At 38.5% G+C, this 24,180-nt stretch overlaps 1 protein-coding gene across 2 annotated transcripts in view; it reads left to right on the forward strand.

Annotated features, from left to right (window-relative positions):
- Positions 1–23,886, forward strand: part of DOCK10 (dedicator of cytokinesis 10) — a 137,629-nt gene extending 113,743 nt beyond the window's left edge. For both annotated transcript variants that reach the window (XM_006906662.3, XM_006906663.3), the window contains exons 46-56: positions 1,245–1,302; positions 1,626–1,724; positions 4,352–4,458; positions 5,460–5,582; positions 5,721–5,834; positions 13,086–13,232; positions 15,399–15,609; positions 16,842–17,032; positions 18,918–19,018; positions 19,195–19,333; positions 23,132–23,886. In XM_006906662.3, the coding sequence (XP_006906724.1) occupies positions 1,245–1,302; positions 1,626–1,724; positions 4,352–4,458; positions 5,460–5,582; positions 5,721–5,834; positions 13,086–13,232; positions 15,399–15,609; positions 16,842–17,032; positions 18,918–19,018; positions 19,195–19,333; positions 23,132–23,248 (1,407 nt within the window). In that variant the 3' untranslated portion in view covers positions 23,249–23,886. The remainder of the gene's footprint in view (positions 1–1,244; positions 1,303–1,625; positions 1,725–4,351; positions 4,459–5,459; positions 5,583–5,720; positions 5,835–13,085; positions 13,233–15,398; positions 15,610–16,841; positions 17,033–18,917; positions 19,019–19,194; positions 19,334–23,131) is intronic.
- Positions 23,887–24,180: the final 294 nt, after the last annotated feature.

Consider the following 24,180-nt stretch of genomic DNA (forward strand, 5'->3'; position numbering starts at 1 on the left):
CCCAAGGCCAAGGAGGATCGTTGTAAAGGTGTCTGTGAATTAAGAGTTATATAAATTAATGTTCTGTGTTGTCAAACTTGTCCCCTGTCATAGGAGTTGGGTGGGGAAGCTTGCCACCACCATAAGTTTACATCAGGTTGATCCTCATTTGCAGCTAGTCAGAACTGGCAATGGAAAAATCGACACTCCGAGAGTCATAGCAGTGAAGAATCTCCACTATGTGAAGGTCATAAATCAATAGCTAACATTTTTTATGTCAGTTTAAACCCTGGGTGGATTTATATGCAGCAATTAATAGCACGCTGGTGGCTTCCGGACACCACGTGGGGCAGTTCTGCCTTGATCTCAGAAATACGCCCCCTTTGAGAAGAGATTGATTTGTCTAGGAGAGTCCCCAAACCTGAAGCTCTTCTAAACACATGTGAGGGACTCTGGAATGGAAACAGAGCCTCGCCTGGTGTCTGTTTGATGAGGACAAAAATGAGAAACTCTGTTTCCCTTAGACAGCCCTGAAAATGGAGAAATTCCTCCATAAATCTTCAAAGGGAAAAGCTGAAGTCATTTGGACTATTCAATAGGCCAAGTTCTAGTGTGTGTTCAGCCATGTTTCAGGCTTTATGGGAGACCTCAGAGAACAACGAAGTGTCACCCATGTAATCTGGTTAGCGGAGCACCCATGTTACATTAGGCCATGCTATTTAATCGTGCCACCTTGTGAGGTGACCATTTTAAAGGCAATAGAAATTTGAGTGGGGGTCATTACCGGAAGTGGAAAAGGTAAGAAGGTAGCTTATTGCATCTTCCAGTTTAGACCCAGATGCTATAGCTTGTAGTTCTAGCAAGAAAAGAGAACTGTGGATTGAAAATATATATAATATATACATATTATATATGAATATAATATATATATTATATATGAATATAATATATGTGGAGAGAGAGAGAGACTTAGATATGAAAGAAGGAAGATGATTCCATGGGAAAATTTTTCAGACTAGCTCATTCACTCTCCTGAAAACTACATCAAAGACAACAAACCCAAAAAAAAAGCCCAAATACGTGTTTTATTCTTGAATGTAAAATTTTTGGAAATCTGATTCTTGTGTTTCATTCCATTCTGAAAAGGGTCCCTCCACATATTCTGACATGGAATACGGACTCACTTTGGAAGATTAGTCCTAATTAAATAAATAGTAAAATTTAGCTCGTGCCTTCCACTGAGACTGTTTTCTTCTTTATTGCAGGCTGCCATGTGCTACATCCACATAGCAGCCCTCATCGCAGAATACCTGAAAAGAAAGGGTAAGATGACCGTGTGAGGGGGAAAAACTTCCAGAAATCAACCTGTTGAAAACTAACTTAAAATTCATCTGTTACTTTTAGATTTTCTTAATCTCCGTTATGTTTTATTAAGCAGCATTAATTTTCACAGATATTTCTAATTTTGTTGTACTTTTAAGTTTTAACTCTCATGTCATTATTGTGTTTATCTTACGTACAACAAGGCTAACTGGTTGGCTTCTTAGTTCAAAATGAGAATGCTTCATTTTGTATATCGATTTATACGTAGCTTGAATTAACACCAACCTGTAGCAATGTCCTAACCTCATCTTGCACTACCATAGGTTACTGGAAAATGGAAAAGATTTGCACGCCATCCCTGCTCCTGGAGGATATCCATCCCTGTGATAGCAACCCATTACTAACAACTCCCAGTGGAGGAAGTGAGTGGTCTAACTGAGCTCCTTTACCCCATGGACCAGTGCACAGGAAACCTAGTTGCTGTTTTAAACTTCAACGGAACTCTTAAATGTATTCCTAGAAGCAAAAACTGTCTCAGACCTCCATGAATTCCTCTGTAAAATAAACAAAATTCCTAGCATTCAGAAATCTCATCCGAATTCAAAATTTATCAAGTTTAGATTACTGAAAAGTTCTCCGAAAATAGAACTGCTTCATATCCAATATTATTATGAGTTATGGCAGTATTTGGTTACCAATTTGCCCGCTAAGCTATCTTTGAGATTTTATTCAGAATTTGATGAATTGTTTAAAATTGCAAGAGAAATCCATTTTAATTTTAAAATGTAATAAAACTGTTTATTCAAAATAAGAGATGCAAAAATAGAGACATAAATATACTGTATATACAAGACTACTTATAATCAGCATGTTCCATTCTTTAAAAGCATAAACTGATTCTGATAATTTATAAAATATAATAATTTGCAGTATTGATTTTCTTTCATGAAAAATATTTCACCTTTAATGTTATAAAAAAGACTTTGTAATGATAACTAGAGAATTACTCTTTGTAAAAAGTTTGGCAATAGGGTTAACACATTTAACATGTTTTCTTTTGCAAAAGTTTATTCAAATCCAAAGTTATAAACTGCAGCCAATTTCATAATTTATCTTTCAAAATGCAGTAAAAAAACTCAGTGTATGAAAAACAGAAACAAATCTTTAGATATTAAGATCAAAATACCTAAACCAAAGGTAAATGGACTTTAGCTACAATCTTTTGGAAACATAATTGGTCTCTTATTCTTTTAAATATAGATACGTATACATATTTTTAAGGGTCCCGGTGGATTTTGCAAATAAGACATTTGAACCAAATGACCAAGTGAGCTGTGGGACAGTGAGGTTCTTCTTTGGGGACATTGGAGAAGAGACCAGATGAGGCATTATGGCTGATGTCTACTCTAAAATTCAGGGATCTTCTTCCTCAGTTCCTCACTTCCTCTTGAGCTTTATTTTTGTATACAAGTCCCCAAATCATCCTTGTTTTATTTAACATGCCCTTCCTCCCCATTTGTCTTTTATCATAATCAGATACTATACAGTTTCATAACAGCTATTTCCAATTCTGACTGAAAACAAAACTGAAGAAACCAGATAAAATTAGATTTCAGTTTAAGAAGTTATGGAAACTTATATCCCAAAATGTTACATGAAACTTTAATATTCAAAAAAAAATTAAGTACCCACCTTTAGACTTGAAGTAATATTAGAATATAATATACCCATTGAGAAAAGAATGTACTTGTTTAGTAAACTTTAAGGAAGACGATCATCTGTGATGCAGTAACATATATTCATATCCATTAGCTTGTATTTGAAGTCATCAGTATGCTTTATTTAATGTTAGATGTTTCTTAGTCAAAGGAGTAAATTATCCCTTCACTGAAATGTGTACATAAAAATACATGTAATATAGGCAACTCCAGAAACTATAGCTGTAATAATGATCATCATAATAATAATAAGTGTGTTATAACTTTTCCTGTTACAATCAGTTCTCATGTATTTTAATATAGGTTTAATTATAGAAGGAATATTAGCATAAAGAAGTGGGAACGTAGAATGTATTAATGCAAGGATTAAATTGCAATAATCATTATAATGTTGAAAATGTTTTGGAGGTGATAATTTAGTTACATAACCAATGAGCTGATTATTAAAAATAAAAATATCCCACAAAAGCATTAGCTATAACTTAAAAAAACTCATGCTCCATATAAGGCACTGCACGAGGCTCTGCACTGACACTATCTGAATTAGTTAACAATAACAAGTCTGTGATTTAAGTGCTATTATCACCTCCTGTTTACGAGCAGGAAAAAAAAAAAAAACGAAGTTAAACAACCTGCCCCAGGGCTCATGGCTAATTTGTGGTGGGGCCAAAATTCAAGGGCTAATCTGTCACTTCAGGGTGCACTCATAATTCCTCATATTCCTGACCATTCAGATCCAGTCCCTCCTCTATGGATTGTTACCCATTATCAATTGTTTTCCTATATATCTGTAGAGCCAGATCTTTTTTTTAGTCTTGGTAGCCAAAAGCTAAAAAAAATGAGAAAGTTTATAGATATAGCAAAAGAGTAAAAGTTAGTGAGTATTAAGCGCCATCTTTATAAGGTACTGACTATACCAGATGTTTTCTCAAATATTAATGTTTTGAGTCCTTTCAACCACCCTTTCAGATAGATATTAATGTCTCCAGTTTAACAAATGAGGCAGATAGACTCAAAGAACAGAGGGCCCGCATCAAGCTACAAATCCTGTGTTCTGTCCATAATCCCATGCCAGCTTCTTAAAGAAAATATGTCACTTGACAATAATACAAAATTAAAACAGGGGAACATTAACTGCCTGGCAGAGAATATTTATCAACAGTCATAATCTAACCATCTCATTGACATGAAGTAAACTTCATTAAATTGCAATAATCATTAGTGCGAGCTTCATCATACTACCACTTGTAATGTCATAAAGAAAGGCATTATCTAATTCAAGCAAGTTTTGGCTCAAATAATAATTTTGCATTTTGCTTGATCCTCTCAAGGCATGTTCTCCATGGGCTGGCCAGCTTTTCTGAGCATTACACCAAACATTAAAGAAGAAGGAGCAATGAAAGAAGATTCGGGAATGCAAGACACACCATACAATGAGGTTAGACCTAAATGATCTAGCGTACAGTCATCGAGTAAAAAGATTCATCGAATTGCAACAGTTAGCTCAATGGAGGAGAGAAAATCTTATTCAGAAATCAAATAAAATTACTATAATATGACTGAAGCAAAATGAAATGCAGACTAAAATTAAGCTATGATTAATCAATATCAGATTCCATTGATAAAGCATAATTTTCAATGAAAATTTAAACTTTACTTCTCTAAGATGGACCCAATTATCTATGATCAGCTCTTCTATAAGGTATATAATCTCTAGACCTTTGGTAAATGTGGTAAGGAATGCTGAACTTTTTTTGAGCTGGTCCCAACATTTTTTTTAATGCATTAGAGAGTTTATTTACAAAAACACTTGAACAGAAAGACTCACTAGTTTCTGCGGAAAATCTCCTTCTAGAATGCAACCCATCATTATTTTTTACTAATAAAAAGAATCTTTCTACTGGAAATAACTTAGCAACAATTCTGGTGAAGGAAATAGCATTCCCCTCATTAAATAAGTAAAATATTACATAAGTTAACCCTAAAAAATCATAATATTACATAGATCGAAAATAAGGACACAGAAAGCAAATTTGGGGGTGGATTTTAATGAAATTTTGCATATAGTTCTACATTAATTTAATGTACATTGCAAAAAAAACAATAAATGCAACTACATATTTAAATTAACTATTTCAAACAACTACATATTTAAATTAACTATTTCAGACAGTGGGAATGGAAAGCGCTAGACAGGTCTGTGGGCATTTCATAGATTTAAATGAGCACATTCGAGGGACTCATTAGGTGATGGTAGTGAGGGAAAGGGAATAATCCATGTGATACCACAGTCCCTTGCTGTCTAGATGTAAATGTGAATAATAAAGATAGGGAACAGAGAAATCTCACTATGGAAAAAACTGACAACGCAATAATTTTGAAACTAAGCTTCAGGAATGTTAATCATGTAAAATCTTGCTTTGGTTTGGGAAACTGCAGAATATCCTGGTGGAACAGCTGTATATGTGTGTGGAGTTTCTTTGGAAGTCTGAGAGATATGAACTCATCGCTGATGTCAACAAACCCATCATCGCTGTCTTTGAGAAGCAGAGAGACTTCAAAGTAAGTTTTCAAAACCTAGAAGTTAATTCAAATATCCTACTTTAAATTGGTCAATTATTTACTATTTTCAAAAGTAGAAAATCCTTATTTTTTTACGTCAGCATCATCTTCATGAAGCCCTTCGATTTATGGTTTCAGAAATTGTCAGATCTCTACTATGACATTCACCGGTCATACCTGAAAGTCGCAGAGGTGGTGAATTCAGAGAAGCGACTGTTTGGTCGGTACTATCGCGTGGCGTTTTACGGGCAGGTGAGTTCACTAGAAGCAGCGCCGTGGCCCGTAAATTCTGTTGAGCAGTTCATTGTTGTCTTTCGTTCTTTATGAGACATCTAACTACATGTACTAGAGGACTGAGGGGCTGTAGGGGTGGAGATGGGTGTGTCTGGGTACGTTTGAGTGTTTCCCTCAGTTTGAGAGTCCAAGTGCCGGGCAGAAAACTCCATGGGTCTTTACGCAGATTGAATTAAAACGGTGATCTCTAACTTCTTGGAGAAAGAGGACACTTATTTTTCAACATCTTCTCTTCTCAGTTCACTCCAAAATATCTAATTATAGGTTTGTGTCGTATAGTAAAGTGAAATTAAATTGAACAGGTTTTAAGAAATGAAATTCATAGCCTTCTAGGATATAAAGAATTCCTGGGGGCTCCACCATGTCAAACCCATGACCTTTTGACTTTATAATCATGCCTTTTCTTTGTTCCTACTTTCAAACTTTCACTGCTTTAAGGCAGAACACTGTATAGTTGTTTTGTTGTCCATACTGCAGGTCAATATAATTTTAAAAGTTACGTTTCTCAGCTTACCGCATAAACAATGAACAAGATTGAAAATATTAGCCAGCCGTAGCACTGGCCTGAAAGTAAAGAGATTGTATTACATATTAATAATGAATGTCTCTGAGTGGTGCTTTAAGTGGGATAAACCCAAGGATCATCCCATTCTTTTCAGGAAGGCTCATAACACTATCGTATTTCAACAGACACATTTCAGACTATTACTCTTGTGGATAAACATTCCATTCGCATCTGTTCACAGTTGGAATAACTCAGCCCTCTCATCTTCTTTTTTTTTCCCCTCTCTCCTCATATAAGTCACTGCTGCACATAACTTCTTGTTCTCCTCAGATCCTTAAGACACCCACTGAAGGAGTCAAATAAAGCATGGTCATTCTAGATGCTTTCCCATTGAAGTCTTTTTGAAAAACATCTGTTTTCCTCTAATCACCAAAGGCGGTTTAAAAACAAACTTCTGAATTTAAAAACATAGCTGCTCTCTACCTGGAAAGTATACTGAGTAGCCCTCACCTAAACAGATTAATTCAACCCAGATTTTCCCCCAGCGTATAGCAGCACCAGGATTGTGGAGACAAAGAAAACTAGTGGTGTGGGGAATGGGGATGTGGGGGGACAGTCTACAGATTTGGGAGGTCCCTGGAAAAGAATCTAAACTATCTGAACTCAGCAGATATTGAGGAGAGAGAAATGTGCAGGAGAGGAAGAGAAAGAAAGTGAAATGATATCTCGCAAGTCAACAAGAAACAATAAGAAACAAAAAATAAACAATTTTTGACCTTGCAGAAACATTAGCAAGAAAAACGGCAGAAAACCTGATCAGGAAGAGGAAGTGGAGTTGGGGGGAGTAGGGAAAAGACAGTGCTTCCAGGGAATGGCAGCACAGCAGCGACACACAAGACGGGCATTTGGCCAACCTAGATTTGAGTCTCCACCCTCCAGGCGATCTTTCCAATGGAAAAAGTAATCAGCTGCCATTAATACTCATGAAAAGCAGATTGCCTACTGGTGGTTTCTCCAGCCAATATCTAGGATAGTGGCTACAGAGCAGATGGAAACTAATCAGGCTACTTTCCAACTAGATTTTAATGCAGATGTTTGCTCTTCCCTTCTTTTCGTCTTGGTTGTTCCAGGCTGTGGTAAGTTCTCTCTCTCTCTCTCCCATTTGCATGCTCTAATAATCCTTACACTTCCCTGTGTATGGTTTTACTGAATCTTAACGTTTTTGTGCAAATCAGCGTCTGGTACAAAGGTGAGATATCCTGCTTCCATTCAGTCTGCGGTCTTCCTGCATTTCTTGAACTAAATCGTATTTACTCCAGATATCTGAATTACAAAAATGTATCCTTTATTTTTCACATATAGTATATTTCTACACAACACTAGGTATAGTCTGAAAATCTACACACACACATGCACAGAGATTAAATATAGGTACCACATATTTGAAATATATTTATAGGAGACTCAGTATTGGAAATTTGAGGCCGCTGATATTTGCAGCTGATTAAGAAAAGCACAGTGGTAAGGATTTCAAAAGTTGGAGTGGTGGCCTTTAATGGGGACCTTCCAGATGAGTATCGTGGGGGAGCAGGGCTGTCTGTTGTGGTGGCTCTGAGCACTCTCAGAGGTGACGATGCTAGTTCCAACTACAAAAGATGGACAGCGAACTAAACCTTTACTCAATTGGTCAAGTCCTCTGAGATGCAGAAAGAAGCAATGTCAGAAATTTAGAGGACAAGCAAAGACAAAAATAATGTGCCAGTACCTAGAGCTCTGTGACACAATTTTCTTAGTCTTATTTTGACCCATATGAAATTGCCCATATTAAACTATGTTTTAACTGGAAAAACATGGCAACTTCATGTGATTCAACATAAATATTGTTGATTAAACTGAAAAGAGAAATTCTTTCAATATCCACACGTTATCCATATTCAACTCTGCTTGTCTATGTGGTACATACTTTTTTGTAATTCTTTAAGTCCCTTCCCACATCCATACCATATTTTCTACCTTCACTTATAAATTTGGGGTCGTGGGTCCTTAACTCACCTACTAAATGAATACTTGAACATCCCTATACTAAATAGACTGAGAGGGCGATGGGGAAGTTTGGGGAGAGCAACTTTCAAATGACTTAACTTTGTTCTTTTCACAGATTCCTCAATAGAGAGCTGGTTGTATGCCTGGCTTTTTGTTTTTAACACTGCCAGTATTCTCAATTGTCTTTTATTAAAAATTTCAACCTGAGCTTAAAAGGCAAAGTGTTCTGTTAAATCCGCAGATGGGAGTGTGGACCCAAGCTCAAATCCTCGCTGCCTTTGAACAAGGAGAACCCATGAAAGTCATCCCGATAAGCAGCAATTTAGAATCTTGGTCATTATTGTTCAAATACCTGTCCCAAGCCACCAAATGGAAAGTGGGAGTTTTTATGTTGAGCAAGGACAGACAGTGCATCTCACTTCACACTTGATGATAAAGAAAAACCAAATAGATTTAGACATTTCCCAGGGTGTTGCAGAATGAAAGCTCCAAAGATCTAAGATAAAGTCTTGACTAACTTATTAGCATAATCCCTATAATCAAAAATATTTTTTATGATGATTCTTTATGTTCTTGTAAAATTCACCTTTTAGTATCCAGATTGACATGTCTTGCAATTGTGTTACAAAGATTATGCGAATATCATACGCAATAGGCTCTCCGCTCCCCCCACCCCCGCAAAGGCCTTTGGGTAAATCTTTTAGGGTCCCAGGTAGATGGCGCTTTTATTTCATAGTCTTGAAGAGAGTAGTTAATATTATGTCTTCAATGAGCCACACAAGTTAGAACTTTAAAAACACAAGTCTTGCATAGCATGAATTTTCTAATGCAGCCCCTGGCATCATCATTGCCTATGGAAATTTTACACAGAACAGCCTATATAAAGCATCCCCAAAGTGCCTGTGAAGTATTCATTTCCAGAGTAACGAAACAGCAGTAGTGATCAAATATCAACCGTAATCAATGAAACCTTTAGGCTCTGATATTAAGTGTGAATGCAAGCAGGGACATATGCATTGCATAACTTAAAACAGCAGATGCCCCTGGAATGAATTAAGTGAAAGGCCTGGGGGAATTTTATTTTATTCACCAAAAGATGTAGATTGGTTCTCACTCATGTCTACATGGCTGTAGATGCATCTCAGAATCTTAATATAAAGCAGATTGGGGAAAGAAGGAAAAGTGAGTGTATAGTTTGTAAAGCCACTACACACACACACACACACACACACACACACACACACACACACACACACACACCTATGTGTAATCGAGTTTGTATTTATATGGAACCATCTCTCTGCATTCTTGTAGCCTTTCTTCTCTTAGCATTTAGCCTATTATTAATGTTTTCTGACCCATCTTTTATATACTAGATTCTGCTTTCAATACATTCCTTTGTTTGTGACCTCGAAATCATTGACTATAAAAGCAGGAGCATTTGTATTTGACTTCCCAGTAATGATCTAGGGGCACTGCAAGATTCTGAAATGCCTGCAAAAACATCTAAGGAGGAGTCGATGACTTTAGTTGTCAGTTTATTAAAGTCATTTTTATCAGAATCCACTGAAGTTTCCTAATCCATGCATGTTAAGTCTACTAACTCAAAGTCCTCGTTTAACTAGAATATGTGCTCTTTCCTAACCTTGACAGATCAGGGTGTTTATTGCATTGTAAAAGGGCATTTTAAAAAAACCAAACTAGTAAGGGAAATGCAGAGGTTACATTTCCTGTTGCCTTGAAACACAGTCTGCTCATCACCTTGGCAATAAAACAAAAGAGAAACTGCCCCTGGGTTTTCATCACCTTGTGTTCCTACTTATAAACCATTTATTTCATAGTCAGAGCTGAAATTGAAATCTTCTTTAAGATAGTGTCCTCTGGCTCAGTGGGCTTGGCTTTGACGGTTTCCTTGGATAAAAGGTGAACGTGCATTTCAAACATTTTCAGAGCTGCCATTTCCCTGGCTCCAACAGCTCTTTCACAGTCCCCGGCAGACAGCAAATTAAATACTTTATTCTACTACAGCTCCTTTATACTGGTTTTATAAAATATTCTCAGTAGGTTAAGTCTTCATGCTCAATAGATGATAGATATATGATATGGTAGGTAGGTAGGTAGGTAGATAGATAGATTAGATAGATTAGATAAATAGATGATAGATGATGATGATGATGATGATGATAGATAGATAGATAGATAGATAGATAGATAGATAGATAGATAGATAGATGATAGACAGATAGATAGTTTTGAATCTATTTTCTTCTGATCAATTACTTACCAAAATGTCAAAATGAGCATCAGTAGACTTTTATAAAACGGGAAGTAAAGTTTCTATGCAAGAGAAGATGAAGGTATGTATTTTTAAGCCCTCGAAACTCAGTGAAGCTATTTCCCTGCATCTGAGCCAGAACTCGACTTGCTTTACTGACACAGAATTTTCTACTTTATAATTGTCATCCTCCTCATCATAGCTAACACTCACCAACGGCCCATTGTGTGCCAGGCACTGTCTTTGGGGCCTCCCAATAAATTTCTGAGTCTGTACTATTTCCTATCCTCCAGACCAAGGAGTAGGGATGAAAGTCACAGGTCATGCACAAAGGTCAGAGTAATGATAATAAAATCTTGCTTCCCACACTCCTTTTCTGCTAACTCTGGATTCAGAAAAGTATTAGGGAAAAAACTTCACAGAGAAAATGTCTCTTTGTGCTTGTTTTCACACCATGATGGGAAAATCTTTTCCTAGGACTTGGAGACATTTTTCTCACTGAAATGGAAGTTATAAATATTGCTTTAGCTATTGCCCTGGGGTGGTTGAGGGGGATTCTGGTTGATGGCCTCAGAAGTCTTATTTCTCTGATGTGTCAGTCTGTCAATTTTAGCTACTAACTTCTGACCTTGAATAAGACAGGACTCCACAAAGACAGCGACAGAAAAAGCAGAGCAGGCTGGAAGTCCCGAGGGAATGAGGCCAGGCCCCCACCACCCCTACATAGTCTGCAAGTACAACAAGGAGCTGCTTCACGAGCTTTCAATGTCATACATCACTTTCTTTCTTTTTTTTTTTTTTTAAGCAGGTTAGGGTCAAAGTACTCATAATCGGCTGTGTTTAGTCTTGAACATTTCTCAAAGAAATTGTTAGTAAAAGCCGTGTTATTAATAGCAGTGGAATCATTTCCAGTTATATCTGGTGCAAATATATCTTTTTAAGATGTACGCCCACTGGAACTATTTCATCCATCTATTTATTTAATAAATGTAGAGCGACGTCTCCCTACAGACCAGGCACTGTGCTAAACACTAGACATACGATGTTAAGCAAGACACTTTCCCGACTTAAAAAAAAAAAATCGAAGTCATTTGGGAGATACCCAAGAAAAGAGGCAATTAATTACCTGCTTGACAAGAACTGTGCTGGCCAAAGTGCCTTGTTCCTTGGCTTCTACAAACGTACAGTTACAGCCCACTTATCATACAAAGTACACTGTTCATGATGGTACCAGAGTGAAAGTGCTTCACAGGTGTAAAGGTACCGATGCAGATGTGAATTTCATCATTATTCTTAGGTCACCTCACATTAGCCACGAAAAATCCAGCATGGCAACATTTGATCCATGCTTTTTACATACAGTAAGTATTATTTAAATAATCAAAGATAATATATTTTTTAAAAGTAAAGATCACTAAGATTCTTTGTGATCTCCAGTATCTTTACCTAGGCCTCCAAAGCATTTTCTTTGAGGTAAATTCTGTAGTCAGAAGAAAGCAGATGCCCTTAAGTTCTTCACTCTAGATAACCTAGTATTTTGAGGCTACATGTGTCCCACAGGAAAAATACTCTGTGTCTCTTCGAAGAGAAGGAATTAGGAAGACTTAGTTATCCGCAGGTAATGGACTCTTTCCTTCCCCTGTTTCAGACTAGACAAATAAATTAATAGAAGCTAAAATCAACTTGCTCCTGTGGCATAAAAGTGATGGCATAGTTACTTTATTGTTTTCAATCCTGTAAGGTCTAGCTTTGCAAGGGATGTAAAAGATCTACTAGTAAATTAAATAATGGATTTGCATTGAGCAAATTTGCATCAGGCTCCTGACGATAATAATGTAAAGTTATTGAAAAAACAACAGTACTTGGGAGCATACCATGTGTAATTTCTGTGATAACCGTACAAATGTTGTGGTTTTTCATCTCAGATGATGTAGGTTGCGTATCAACCCATTTAGATCCCTTCACGTGTCCTACAGTGTTTCCTATGCTAGCTTCAAAGACTTTTAGAAGACCTTGTTAAAAATGATACAGCTCCTTGAAAAATGCCAAAAATTCTCCAGACTCTGTGTTCTACCCCAGGCTGCCACATGAGGGCATTCTTCCTCCAAAATTTATGCAAGCAGGTATTACCATTGATTTCTACAAATAGAGAAAATACGTATGAGATATCTCATGACGTTCTTTGGCCTGGCTAGGGAGTGTTTCCACAAGTAACTGATCCTAACATGATATTTTGTTTTCATTACTTGATTTTTCTCTGATTTAGATTTTATAAGGTACTAATCAATGGCTTGGATGACAACCAAAACCCGGATTTTATTTTGCTTTGTGATATGCAATTGGAGTTCTCTAATAAAATTGGTGGTTCTTTATGTGTCTTCCATAGGGGTTTTTTGAAGAAGAAGAAGGTAAAGAGTATATTTATAAAGAGCCTAAGCTGACAGGTCTCTCCGAGATTTCCCAAAGACTCCTCAAGCTCTATGCAGATAAATTCGGAGCAGACAATGTGAAGATAATCCAGGATTCCAACAAGGTAGAGGAAATCAACATTTACATAAAAGTGAAGAATTAATTTTAATTAAAAAAATTTTTTAACTATATTTCTTAAAGTTTTTTATTTTTTATTTGCTACTTGACTATGAAAAGTAAACTGCCTATACTATTTGGGCTATTTTGCCTGTTTGTTTGTTTATTGGTTGATTGATTAGTGATTTTTTTTTTTTTTTGTCAAAAACATTATTATACCTGCTTATTTGAATAACCCTTAGGTAATCACTGAAACAACTCGCTAAATTCTGCATTTTCCCATAGGTAATTTGCAAATATGCACTTGTATAACAACCAAAGAGTTAAAGTGATTGGGCCCAATGGTGGACTTGGAGGAAAAACAAAAAAGTATTTATTCTGTCATGGAGGTCTTCCTGGGTCTACCAGTTTTGAAATCTACTCCCTGTGATAGTAGCAGAGTTACATTGTATTAACCTACAAACATCTAACTAACCTTCTCATGCTCCAGAAAGCAAAGTCTTACATCCTCTGTAGATTACCCAGAATCCTCTAATATGCCTTTATTCCTTTAGCCAGCTTCTGTTCAGCACCTACTGCATGTCAGGCCCAGAAATAGGAGCTGGGGCTCAAAGATTCTCTTCCACCCAGAGCTCACAGCTCACTTGGGGCTAAGGAGAGAAGGATGAGTGCAAACAGCTAATTAAATAGAGTGCAATGAAGTACCACGGGAGATATGGTGCAAGCCATACAGGGAAAACTCAGGGTAGCAGCTCCGACCAGCTCGTTCTTGGTTGGGCAGTGCTTCACAGAGGAGGCGATGTCTGAGCTGGAAATTGCAGGGTGAGAAGGTGTTTGTTGGAAGCAAAGGGCATTCTGACTGGCCCAGCACATGCAATGACAGGGAGGGATGGAAGGAGGTGGCGTGTTTAGAGAATGGCAGGTCTTTGAAACACAGGTTGGATAGAAGACTGTGGCAGAAGATGGGGCTGGAAAAACTGGTTTGCACCCAATTGCATAGGCCTCTACTGGGCCACAGAAGAGGCCTTTTCTGCCCTGTCTTCTTTTAAAGAAGCTGGTATTTGGAGGAGTCTGTCCCATGAGATTACTGAGTCTGGGTAGAAGTTGTTACAAACGTGTTCATCATCCCCCTCCTAGGATTGAAAGGTGCAGTCCCCTTCCCCATAAGCATGGACAGAGCTACAACCATTGTCACAGCGACATTCCTGAGTAAAAAGTATAGAGTTCCGAGTAGAATGAGAAAAATGCCCAGTTTGGTGTCAGAACAGTGGGAGTCTTCATCACGCCCTGCCACCGCTCATCAGCTGGTGACTCATCTTGGAGAAATTGGGTGCCCACTCTGATCCTCCATTTTTTATCTGCTAAAATGGTTACAATTATACTCATCTTACAATGTGAATTAGTAGTAGTGCAAATAAGTTCGTGAGCTTCCGCAAATCTCTGGAATTGATTAAGCAGTAGATGAGTAAACGGATGGAAAAAAATTGGAATAAGTTTGAAATTTTTCCAAGGAATGATTAGAAAAGAAGCTGAGAATCATGTCTTCCGAACTTGAAGGAAAACAAGAGCAATTCTCGGGCATTTTTTTGTTGTCGTTGAGACCTCCGCCCCATCTTTCTTGTTATTTGTCAAGCCTGTTCACCAAAGCAAAGTTGGTAAATAAATTATATACAATAATTTATTTCAGATAATAAAAAGAATTAGAGAAATGGAAAATAAAAACATTTGCAATCATGTGATAAGCTAATGAGCTAATCTGCTAACCAGACCGGGAACTTCCTTCCATATTATAAGCCTAGAGTTAATGGCCTCAAGCTAAGTTCCTGGCTGAAAAGTAGAGGAAGAAAGAGATATAGTTCCACTCTCAAGAAGCTCGTATTTCAGACAAAAGTGTGGACATGCATTACAGAGGAAAAAGAAAATAAAGGATTAAATAATAATATGCCTCAGCTACTCAAGTAGCTGACTTCAGTCCCGCCTCTACCTCCATCTGGCTCCTTGACCACAGTCCAGCTACTCTTTCTGTGGTCCCACCCAGCTCCAAATGACATGATTGCCCGTTTTCTGCAAGGGGAGAGGGACAGCCCCCTCAGGAGGCCACTGGGAAAGTACAGAGCTGCTGCCTATCTTTCAGGAGCCCCGCAGGGCTCACCTCTCCCTCTCGTTCACACAGGTAAACCCGAAGGACTTGGACCCCAAATATGCCTACATCCAGGTGACCTACGTCACTCCATTCTTTGAGGAAAAGGAAATAGAGGACCGGAAGACGGATTTCGAAATGCACCACAACATCAAGCGCTTTGTCTTTGAGACGCCCTTCACGCTGTCGGGCAAGAAGCACGGTGGCGTGGAGGAGCAGTGCAAGCGACGCACGGTGCTGACCAGTAGGTGCAGCGGGGCGCAGGCTCTGGTTCCCGCTCAGGTCTCTCTTTGGGGGCTCAATTAGTGAAAATCAAGACATTTCGACCTCGCAGACCAGTTCCCAAAATGTGCTAACTTGGAAATGTTTGCCAGGAAGAGCAGATTTCCCCTTCTTTATCCTCTGTAAGAGGAAGACCCTTGAGAAGTCAACCGAACAACAAGTTGTCAGTAGAGTCACTCTACACACCTCTTCCCCTTAAATCCACCAGTCGCGGGGGTCATGGTGTCTGTCCTGAGAAAGGCACTCTCAGCTCACCTCTCCTCTCTCCCTGCATCGACCCTCCCTTACATCAGCTTTAGCAACTCTCAGAATTGATCCTAAACCACTCTCGAACTCATCCGGGTTCCTCGTCTGTAAAACACAGATCTCCAGCTTTCTCTCTAGTACTATCTAGATCTATTCTGTGAGTTCGTTGTCCTCTCGTTTATTCAGCACGCAATGGATGCTAACTAGGTGCCAAGCACTGTTCTGGCGATTCAAATAAATAAAACCTGATTCTGGCCTCGAGGTTCTCATAGCCTATTAGGAAAAATAGTCAAGTAAAGCAAGAATCTCAGGTGAGCACAGTAGGAGAAATGAAGTGGGGGCACAGGAGAGGGGCTTCTAAGGGCAGAGAGAGTGGGGGAAAGAGGAACGAAGGCATCTGGATGAATGAGATCGAAGCTGTGCGAGGGATGAAGTTTCCTGGATTATGCAATAGGTAGAAAAATGGCATCCAAACTAGGAAAAACATTCACCTTCAGTAAACTTTCTAAAGCTTTTGTAAAAAAATAAATACATAAAATTTTTCAAAAGCTAAAACAAAGCTATTATAATATATGCTATTCAACATATGTTTAAGCCTTCTTTACTGTGGTGCAGTGTAGATTTTATTTGAATCACAAGTTGTGATGGAAGCTATCATCTTCTCAGTGTTCAGAGTCCAAACAAAGGTCCTGATCCAGCCCTGAGAATGAGGACATGGCTAGTCGAAGCGTGGAGGAGCGTGCCAGGCAAAAGAAGCAGGGACAAAAGTTAAGAGGTGTGAGAGCACATGGCACATGGGACAAAAAAATCACTCACAGACACAAAAACACGCAGGGTGGAGGGTGCCATGTGTGCAAGGAGGAGATACAGGATCGCGTCTTCAGGGGGACTCCTGAGTCTTCACTCGCCTTCTCACCCCTTCGATTTTCTGGTCCTGCTCTTGTGCAGCAAGTCACCTGTTCCCCTACGTGAAGAAGAGAATACAGGTCATAAGCCAGTCGAGCACAGAACTGAATCCTATTGAAGTGGCGATTGATGAGATGTCCAAGAAAGTTTCTGAGCTTAATCAGCTCTGCACGATGGAGGAAGTGGACATGATCAGACTGCAGCTCAAACTCCAAGGAAGTGTCAGCGTGAAGGTAAGCACTGCCCAGAGCCGAGACGCACGTGGCCGGTGGAATCTGGTAGAACGTGCCCTTGAAATTTTTTTGCAAATGGTCTAAGAGACATTTTTCTTCTGTTTGCGATAGCATCTAACACTTTTATCTGAGTCTCTAAGATTCATTGTAAATGCGCATATATGGTGCCAAACACCCAGAGATAAGCCTTTCTCAAGTTTAGCTGAAATAAAATTTCTTCTTCTTCAACCCTCCTTTCCATCTTGTCTGGATAAATGTCCTATATTCTAAATTCTAACAAGTGAATTAACTATAAATGAATAAACATGGCTTGCTTATAAATATCTGTCACTAAGAGCCTTACACAATTGTTCAAAAACAAGTTTTCTTGAAAAATGTTTATTAGTTTATAAAATGTGCACCTATATTTATCTATCGAGGTCCTGATAGGAAACAGATGGGCTTCTCATAGGCAATTAAAGAAAATACCAAATAAATAAATAAATAAATAAACAAACAAACAAACAATTTGCAAAAGTATGAGCAGTGTTTAGGAAAACCCACAGAGGTGAGCCCATGTGGCCGTGAAGACTGAGGGGCCGTTACCCTTCCTCAGCCTGAAGACTTGGGGGAAAGAAGAATCATTGGGAGCAGAGAGAGAGCTGGGAGAGCCAGCCGAAGACAGGCAGACAGACGTGGCCTCTGCTAGGGGACTACAGGGAGGAAGCTGTGGGGCTGAGCACCCTGTCGGGGCTGAGACTAGCATGAGACGAGTGAGGCACTCACCTCGGGCACAAAATTTAAGGAGGCATCCAAAAAACTCGGTAATCAAGATAAAATAATATGGTAATGCAATATTTTTCAAAATCAAAAGTAAAACCGAAAATCTATAATGAACAAAATGTTAAAATTTAAAATAAAGGCAGGCCAGAAACAGTATCACACAGCACTACATTAGAGCTTAAGACAAAAGGAAAATTCAGAAATGCTGATCCTGATGCAGACCTGGATCTCATCTTACCTGTCTGTGGACCCCATGGCTGACTCAGTAATAATAATAAAATTCTAAAATTCAGAAGGCAAAAGAACCATTGTTATACTCCAAACGGGACAGCACATAGCTAAGCAGAGGAAAGTGGAGACTGATCTAGAGAAGCAAAAGAAAACATGAGTACTGTTTACTCGTTCCACCGCCCTGGCCCCGCCTGGTAATCATAGACATCTGAAGGCGGCTCAGATACACGACTAGCTTCCTTCTGTCGACTTACTGCTCCCAAGCCCCACGGTCACATTAAAAGATTATGAGCACTAAGGAATACGACTCCTTCACTGGTGTGAGCGTAGTCACGTGCGGGAGCATGAACAGGACCTGGCATTGTGCATTCATTCAGCAAATCCGATAAATGCCTCCTTGTGCCAGAATCTAAACCAGACCGTCAAGTGGATACAGGAAACCGGTAACCCCGGGGTGGGCGCATGTCATTACCACTGTGACATGTCTTTTATTATAGTTATGTGTTTATTCCAATGTTAATAAAAAAAATTAGCACATCAAACATTCCATTTCACAGACGTTAAATTAAACTTATTTAAGTAAATAAAAGGGAGTCTAGTTTTCAAAGATATTAAGAAAATGATACTTCAAGCAGTATTTGGCTATGGCAGGAATGTGAAATTGTGGACAAAGAACTGAAGTTCAAGAAGGATGGCAGTGGAGCTCAGGGGCATCCTGTAGTGGCTTATGGACTACTTGGGGGACAGATAACAAATGAGTAGACTACAGGGCGATGTGAGAGAATCGGGGTGCCACACAACTGCTGCACAAGTGGCCACTCCTTCCGGCTATGGAGAAGCTGCTCGTGGAGGCCGTGGGACCATCCTCAGCCAAGTCTCTTTTCCCCGACAGGTTAATGCTGGACCAATGGCCTATGCGCGAGCTTTTCTTGAAGAAACCAATGCAAAGAAATACCCTGACAACCAAGTAAAGCTTTTGAAGGAAATCTTCAGGTAAGCGTCTCTCAGTGGGAACATTCTTCCTTGAGCTCTTTGAGACAGGGAGTCGCGAGCCCCCCAGGAAACTGCCTGGCCAGCCCCTTTCTGGGTGGGATAGTGTGTCAGCAGCCTGACTTTGAGTTGCCACTTTCTGTGGCTGCTTGTTAAGTTGCTTATTGCTGTCACCAAAGGCAATTTGCAGATGCGTGTGGGCAGGCCCTGGACGTGAATGAGCGCCTCATCAAGGAGGACCAGCTGGAGTACCAGGAAGAACTGAGGTCTCATTATAAGGACATGCTCGGCGAACTCTCTGCAATTATGAATGAGCAGGTGAGGCTTTCCCTGGAGTGGCCCGAGCTGTCCACTCATAGAATGTGCCCATTGTATATCCCCAGTGCCAGAAGGACCAGAAAGAGCCTTTTTCCTGGCTGCTGAAATCCCTCTACCTTACATGAATGCCATGGTGCTGAGTTCTCTCCCCCACGCACTGCACCTCCTGCCTCGAGCTCAGGTTGGAGCAAGCACTGGAGAAAAGGAAGAAGAGAACTCAGATGCTTTCCATGGTTTTCAGAGAAGTTTATCCAAACCATATGAGCTATTCGTTTTCTAGATTAGATAAGCCCTATTAGACACCAAGGAACATCGGGTGGAATTCCCACTAGGGTTTGCTACCGCTCCGGTCGCCCTGACTTAGGACCTCCCGACCCCGAGGCTCTGATGTGGAGACCCACTAGGGGTGTCAGAATAGGATCATGGCCTTTTAAGGTCAAGAATGCCTCTACAGAGGCTGGGCCTCCTACAGATGTGCACAGTTGTGACAAAACTCAACCCCCCAAGCAAGTCGTCTGTGATTTCTGGCATGTTCTATAAGGCTATGCACAAAATATGAACATTCAGTAATCACAGTGCTTTTTGAAGTGCTGAGAATCAAGCGATCAAAAGCCAAGTGCTGCTCCTTTCGCTTCCCAGCATCCGTCAGCCCTCACACTCTACCTGGCATCTCATCACCCATGGTCCCCTATAGGAGTTAGATGTGTTCTTTACAGAATAATTGACAGGGAGGACTTGAACTAATCTCTCAATAGTGCCTCATGCACAGTAGCCACTCATTAAGTATTAGTTCCCCTTTCTTTCCTAAAATGGCCCATATCAACACTATTCACAAAACATGAAATGTGTCATATGAATCTTTTATTCTAATTGCATTTCCCATGTCTGTGTCTTTGTTCTTCTTTTCTGTCTCCTGCTACCCACATTTTAAACCATCCATAGAAGGTAGAAAAAAATGGTTAATTGATTTATGTTAGAATTAATCTGCCTGGGTAGTACACCTAGTGGAGGGATTATTGGTTTGGGATTATTAAGAAGCCAATGGAAATTAAATACTCAATGGAGATGCATTGATAGCTTGAGGAAGTCAGAAATCTGTAAGTGACACAAAAAAGAACAAACGATGGATCTAAAAGTTAAGAAAGGAGGTAAAGAAATGTTTGTTTCCAGCTGTAAATTGTGTCTGAACTTGAAACTTTAGGCAAAAATGCTTTTCTCTTTTTTTCCTGGCAGCTCTGTTGCAGTCCGTGTTTATACAGCTTCTGTTCCTCTGTATCTAGTATTTCCCTCAGTACTGTAAGCAAAAGTGGTATGTTTTTCTTTCCTTATACATACTCTGTCCTTTGTGGTCTTCTGGTCTACCTATCTCTTCCTGGCTGTTCGTTTTCCCTGGACACCTCCATAGTGGCTAGCGTTCTCTTTGTTTTTATTTAATTAGAACAACTTTTTTTTTTCCATTTCAGGGTAGGTCAATATATTTAAAAATAAAATAAAATAAAAAGTCTACCGATTAAAGTGAAAGTTAACAACTTAGCTTTCAAAAAGAAAATTCATACTCTCCCAACTTCAAAGATATGTTTGAGTTCATTTGTATCCAAACCAAAGATCTACTATACTCCAAAGTGCTAAAACGAAAAGACAAAAGCAAGGACCAGGTGATTAAGGGGGGAGAAAAATAACTTCCAGAAAATCTCTGCTAAGAGAAGCAAAATTTAACTCCATGCTTCCTGCAAACTGATGCAAAGAAAAGAAATTGATGGATTAAATAGGTCTTGTTATCCAGTAAAAGAATAAATCTGTTGATGGGGAAAATAAATTCTCTTCTGGTCCTGAGCTTCTATGGGGATGTGTCCACAGGTCTTTATATATGGGACAATGACCACTAAATACATGATGTCATCAAAAAAAAGTATCCCTTAAAAATGACTCACTCTATTATATGGCCATTTCACCTTTCCACCTTAGATTAAAATGAGGATAAAATATTAACTTCTCACTCTGCAAAGAAGATTGTAGAGGAAGAAATATTTAATTGATAATTTTCAATCATAAGTATAAATTGTCCACAGCAAAACCATAAATTGTTTACAGCAAAATAAGCTCTTTTCATGACAACCATTGAGAAGTGCTTCAAGTTGGTTGAAATGAACAATTTCCCAAAATCAGGAATAGCTAGCAAAGGGTGGGGGTCTGTAAAGTTCATAGTATTCAAAAAATGATATTTATTTCACTTCCTGTTTATAACCAAAATAATTTTTGTGTGCTGCTTTTCACAATTTTTTTAATGAAAAGGCATCTGAACATAATTTTTGGATTTGAACTCTAGTAGAGGGAAGGGTAGTCATATCTTAGCACAATCCTGTAATCCATGAATGAACCGTAATCTGTAATTCATGAATATTTTCACATACCTATATATTATTCATGCACATATTCTGGAAACAGGTGCATATGTCATTACAGTGATAAGATAAATTCTACTGTTGAACTTGTAAAAATAGAAACATAGTTGGAATGGATACATAGACATAGAAATACAAAAATAGAAATGGAATTAATTATGCATTTCACTCCACGAGTGTCCAGGAAAGTCTTAGCTCAAAGGGCATTATGAAGCCACGTATTTGGTGAAAGAATCTGCAGGATAAGGAAAGAGATGGAACAGGATAAAGTGGATGCCAGTGAGCAAAATGCTGGTATTGAGATGAAGTAGTTTGAATTGTTAAAGTGACAGGTAGGCAATAATTGCCTTTGTAGATAGCCAGAATGCCACACGATTTTACAAATGGCCAAAAATTAAAAGCCTCCTTTGACTGCAGCCAAATAATACATATAAATATCTGGATGAAACATAAATATAAGATGCTTGTTTGAAGTTTGTTTCAACACTTACAAGGATGACAGCATAGTGAAGTCGACAGTGGTAATGGCATCAAATATACAATATGGAGAAAGGAACAGTTCTACTCTGTTATGGTTGGTCCCAAGCAGAAGAGATGCGAAGGCATATTGCTCTTAGTTTCACTTTGGGCATGTTATTTGACAAATTATTTAAGCAGAACTGGCAACATTGACCATAAGGAGAATGAATTGGAGTATAGGATACTTAGATGCTGAGTGTTCAGCAGCGACAGAAGTAGCAATTCTATCTTGGAAGTAGGGTGGAACTAAAGCAGGATAATGCTTGTGGAGTTAGTGGGGAAATCTCTATAATTAGAAATGTAAATACTTATTAAGTCTTTTCTGTACAGAGATACATCGTAGAGGTGCCTTGGGTTTTTGTTATTATTATTTGGTTTACAAATCATTATTTGAACAGATCTGACAAGAAAGTATGAGTTAGGCTTATTAACATTACATTCAAAGGTAAAATCAGGTCAAGGTATATTTTTTCTCGTATTCCCAATAATGCAAACATTTAAATGAGGTTTCAGATGTCTCTCTCTTTTGATGGATGTCGACAATATAAATTATAAACTTAGAATAAAATAAAATTCCGGATTTACTCAGATACATTCATGAGGTTTGCTCAAACATTTGTAGATTTGTATCTGAGAGTTGAAAAGGATTGCGATGCTACTTTAAATCTTGCCAAAATAGTTATGACGTGGCCTTGAAAAAAAAAGTCTTCAGAGCTACTTGGATAAGTGCATTGTCAAAATCTGCAGATTTCCTATGAGGAATAAAAATAAATAAATAAATAACTTATCTGGGCTTTAATTTCGTGTTTGGAAATATTAACATGAACTTCTTTGTTACTGTGTTCTTTTGTTGTGTTGCATTTTGTCCTGTCTTAAGATTACGTGCAGGGACGACCTGGCAAAGCGCGGATTGGAACGAACCTTCACTCGAGTAACTAGCAAGGCAACTGCAGCTCCGCCCACGGTGTCCATCTCACCTTGCGTGGAGATTTGAGGGAAGGTCTGCAGCATCAGACACGCCTCTCAGAGGACTTTCCAAATTCGTAGCTAATCTCGGGGAAGAGAAAGACAGATTTAATTTATTTAATTTTTATGGTGTTAATATATATATTTTTTTGTACCTCGCTAGCTTGAGAATTTTGCCAGTCTCTGGATTTGCACATTTCTTATGATTTTTTTTTCCTTTGAGCAGAGTTGAACAAGCCAAGCTGAATATTTGCCATGAAATTCCAATGAATGTGCAGCTCAAAAGCAAACCCTGTTTGCTGTCAGTTACAACATGTTCAATACCAAGTCCTAGTACGCATATTTTAAAGGTCAAAGTGAGTGTTTTTGTAACATTTAAGCATATTTCAAATGTAAATAGGAGATTGTAAAATATATGGTTTTTACCAAATTGAAAAGAACATTTTTAGTTGATACTTATGACAGTGCTAAAATTATATGAATAACATTTCAGATACCATTATATTAAAATATTTGTGTATGTGTACAAAAGTGTTGATAAATACTAATCTTTAAAGTTTGTGGATTTCCTTTATTTGTAATATATGTGCTCTTTAAAGCAATGGGCTGTGAAATTATGGAAGTATTTTGTTGTTAATAGGAATAAAGAAAAACGGTTACTTTGCATTTGGTTCCCTCTTGAAGAGCTGTTACTCAAAGTAGTTTGTTTGTTGGGCTGGACGTGTGCTGAATGCAATCCTATACCCTCTGCTTATGATCCCTTATTAAGAAATCAAGGAAGGAATCAAACTTCGGCTGGGCAGTTTCTCCAAGAAGATCCGCTAGACAGGCCTAAGGTTTCCAAACCTAGGAAATTCATAGACTGATTTGGAGAAGATACAGTGAATCGGAACCTCAAGGGTTACAGTAATTATTAAAACTATTCACAAATATTCCATCTCTACCATCTATGAACTTGTG

This window comes from Pteropus alecto, unplaced genomic scaffold (assembly GCF_000325575.1).
Source record: "Pteropus alecto unplaced genomic scaffold, ASM32557v1 scaffold110, whole genome shotgun sequence".
In the NCBI taxonomy this organism is placed as follows: domain Eukaryota; kingdom Metazoa; phylum Chordata; class Mammalia; order Chiroptera; family Pteropodidae; genus Pteropus; species Pteropus alecto.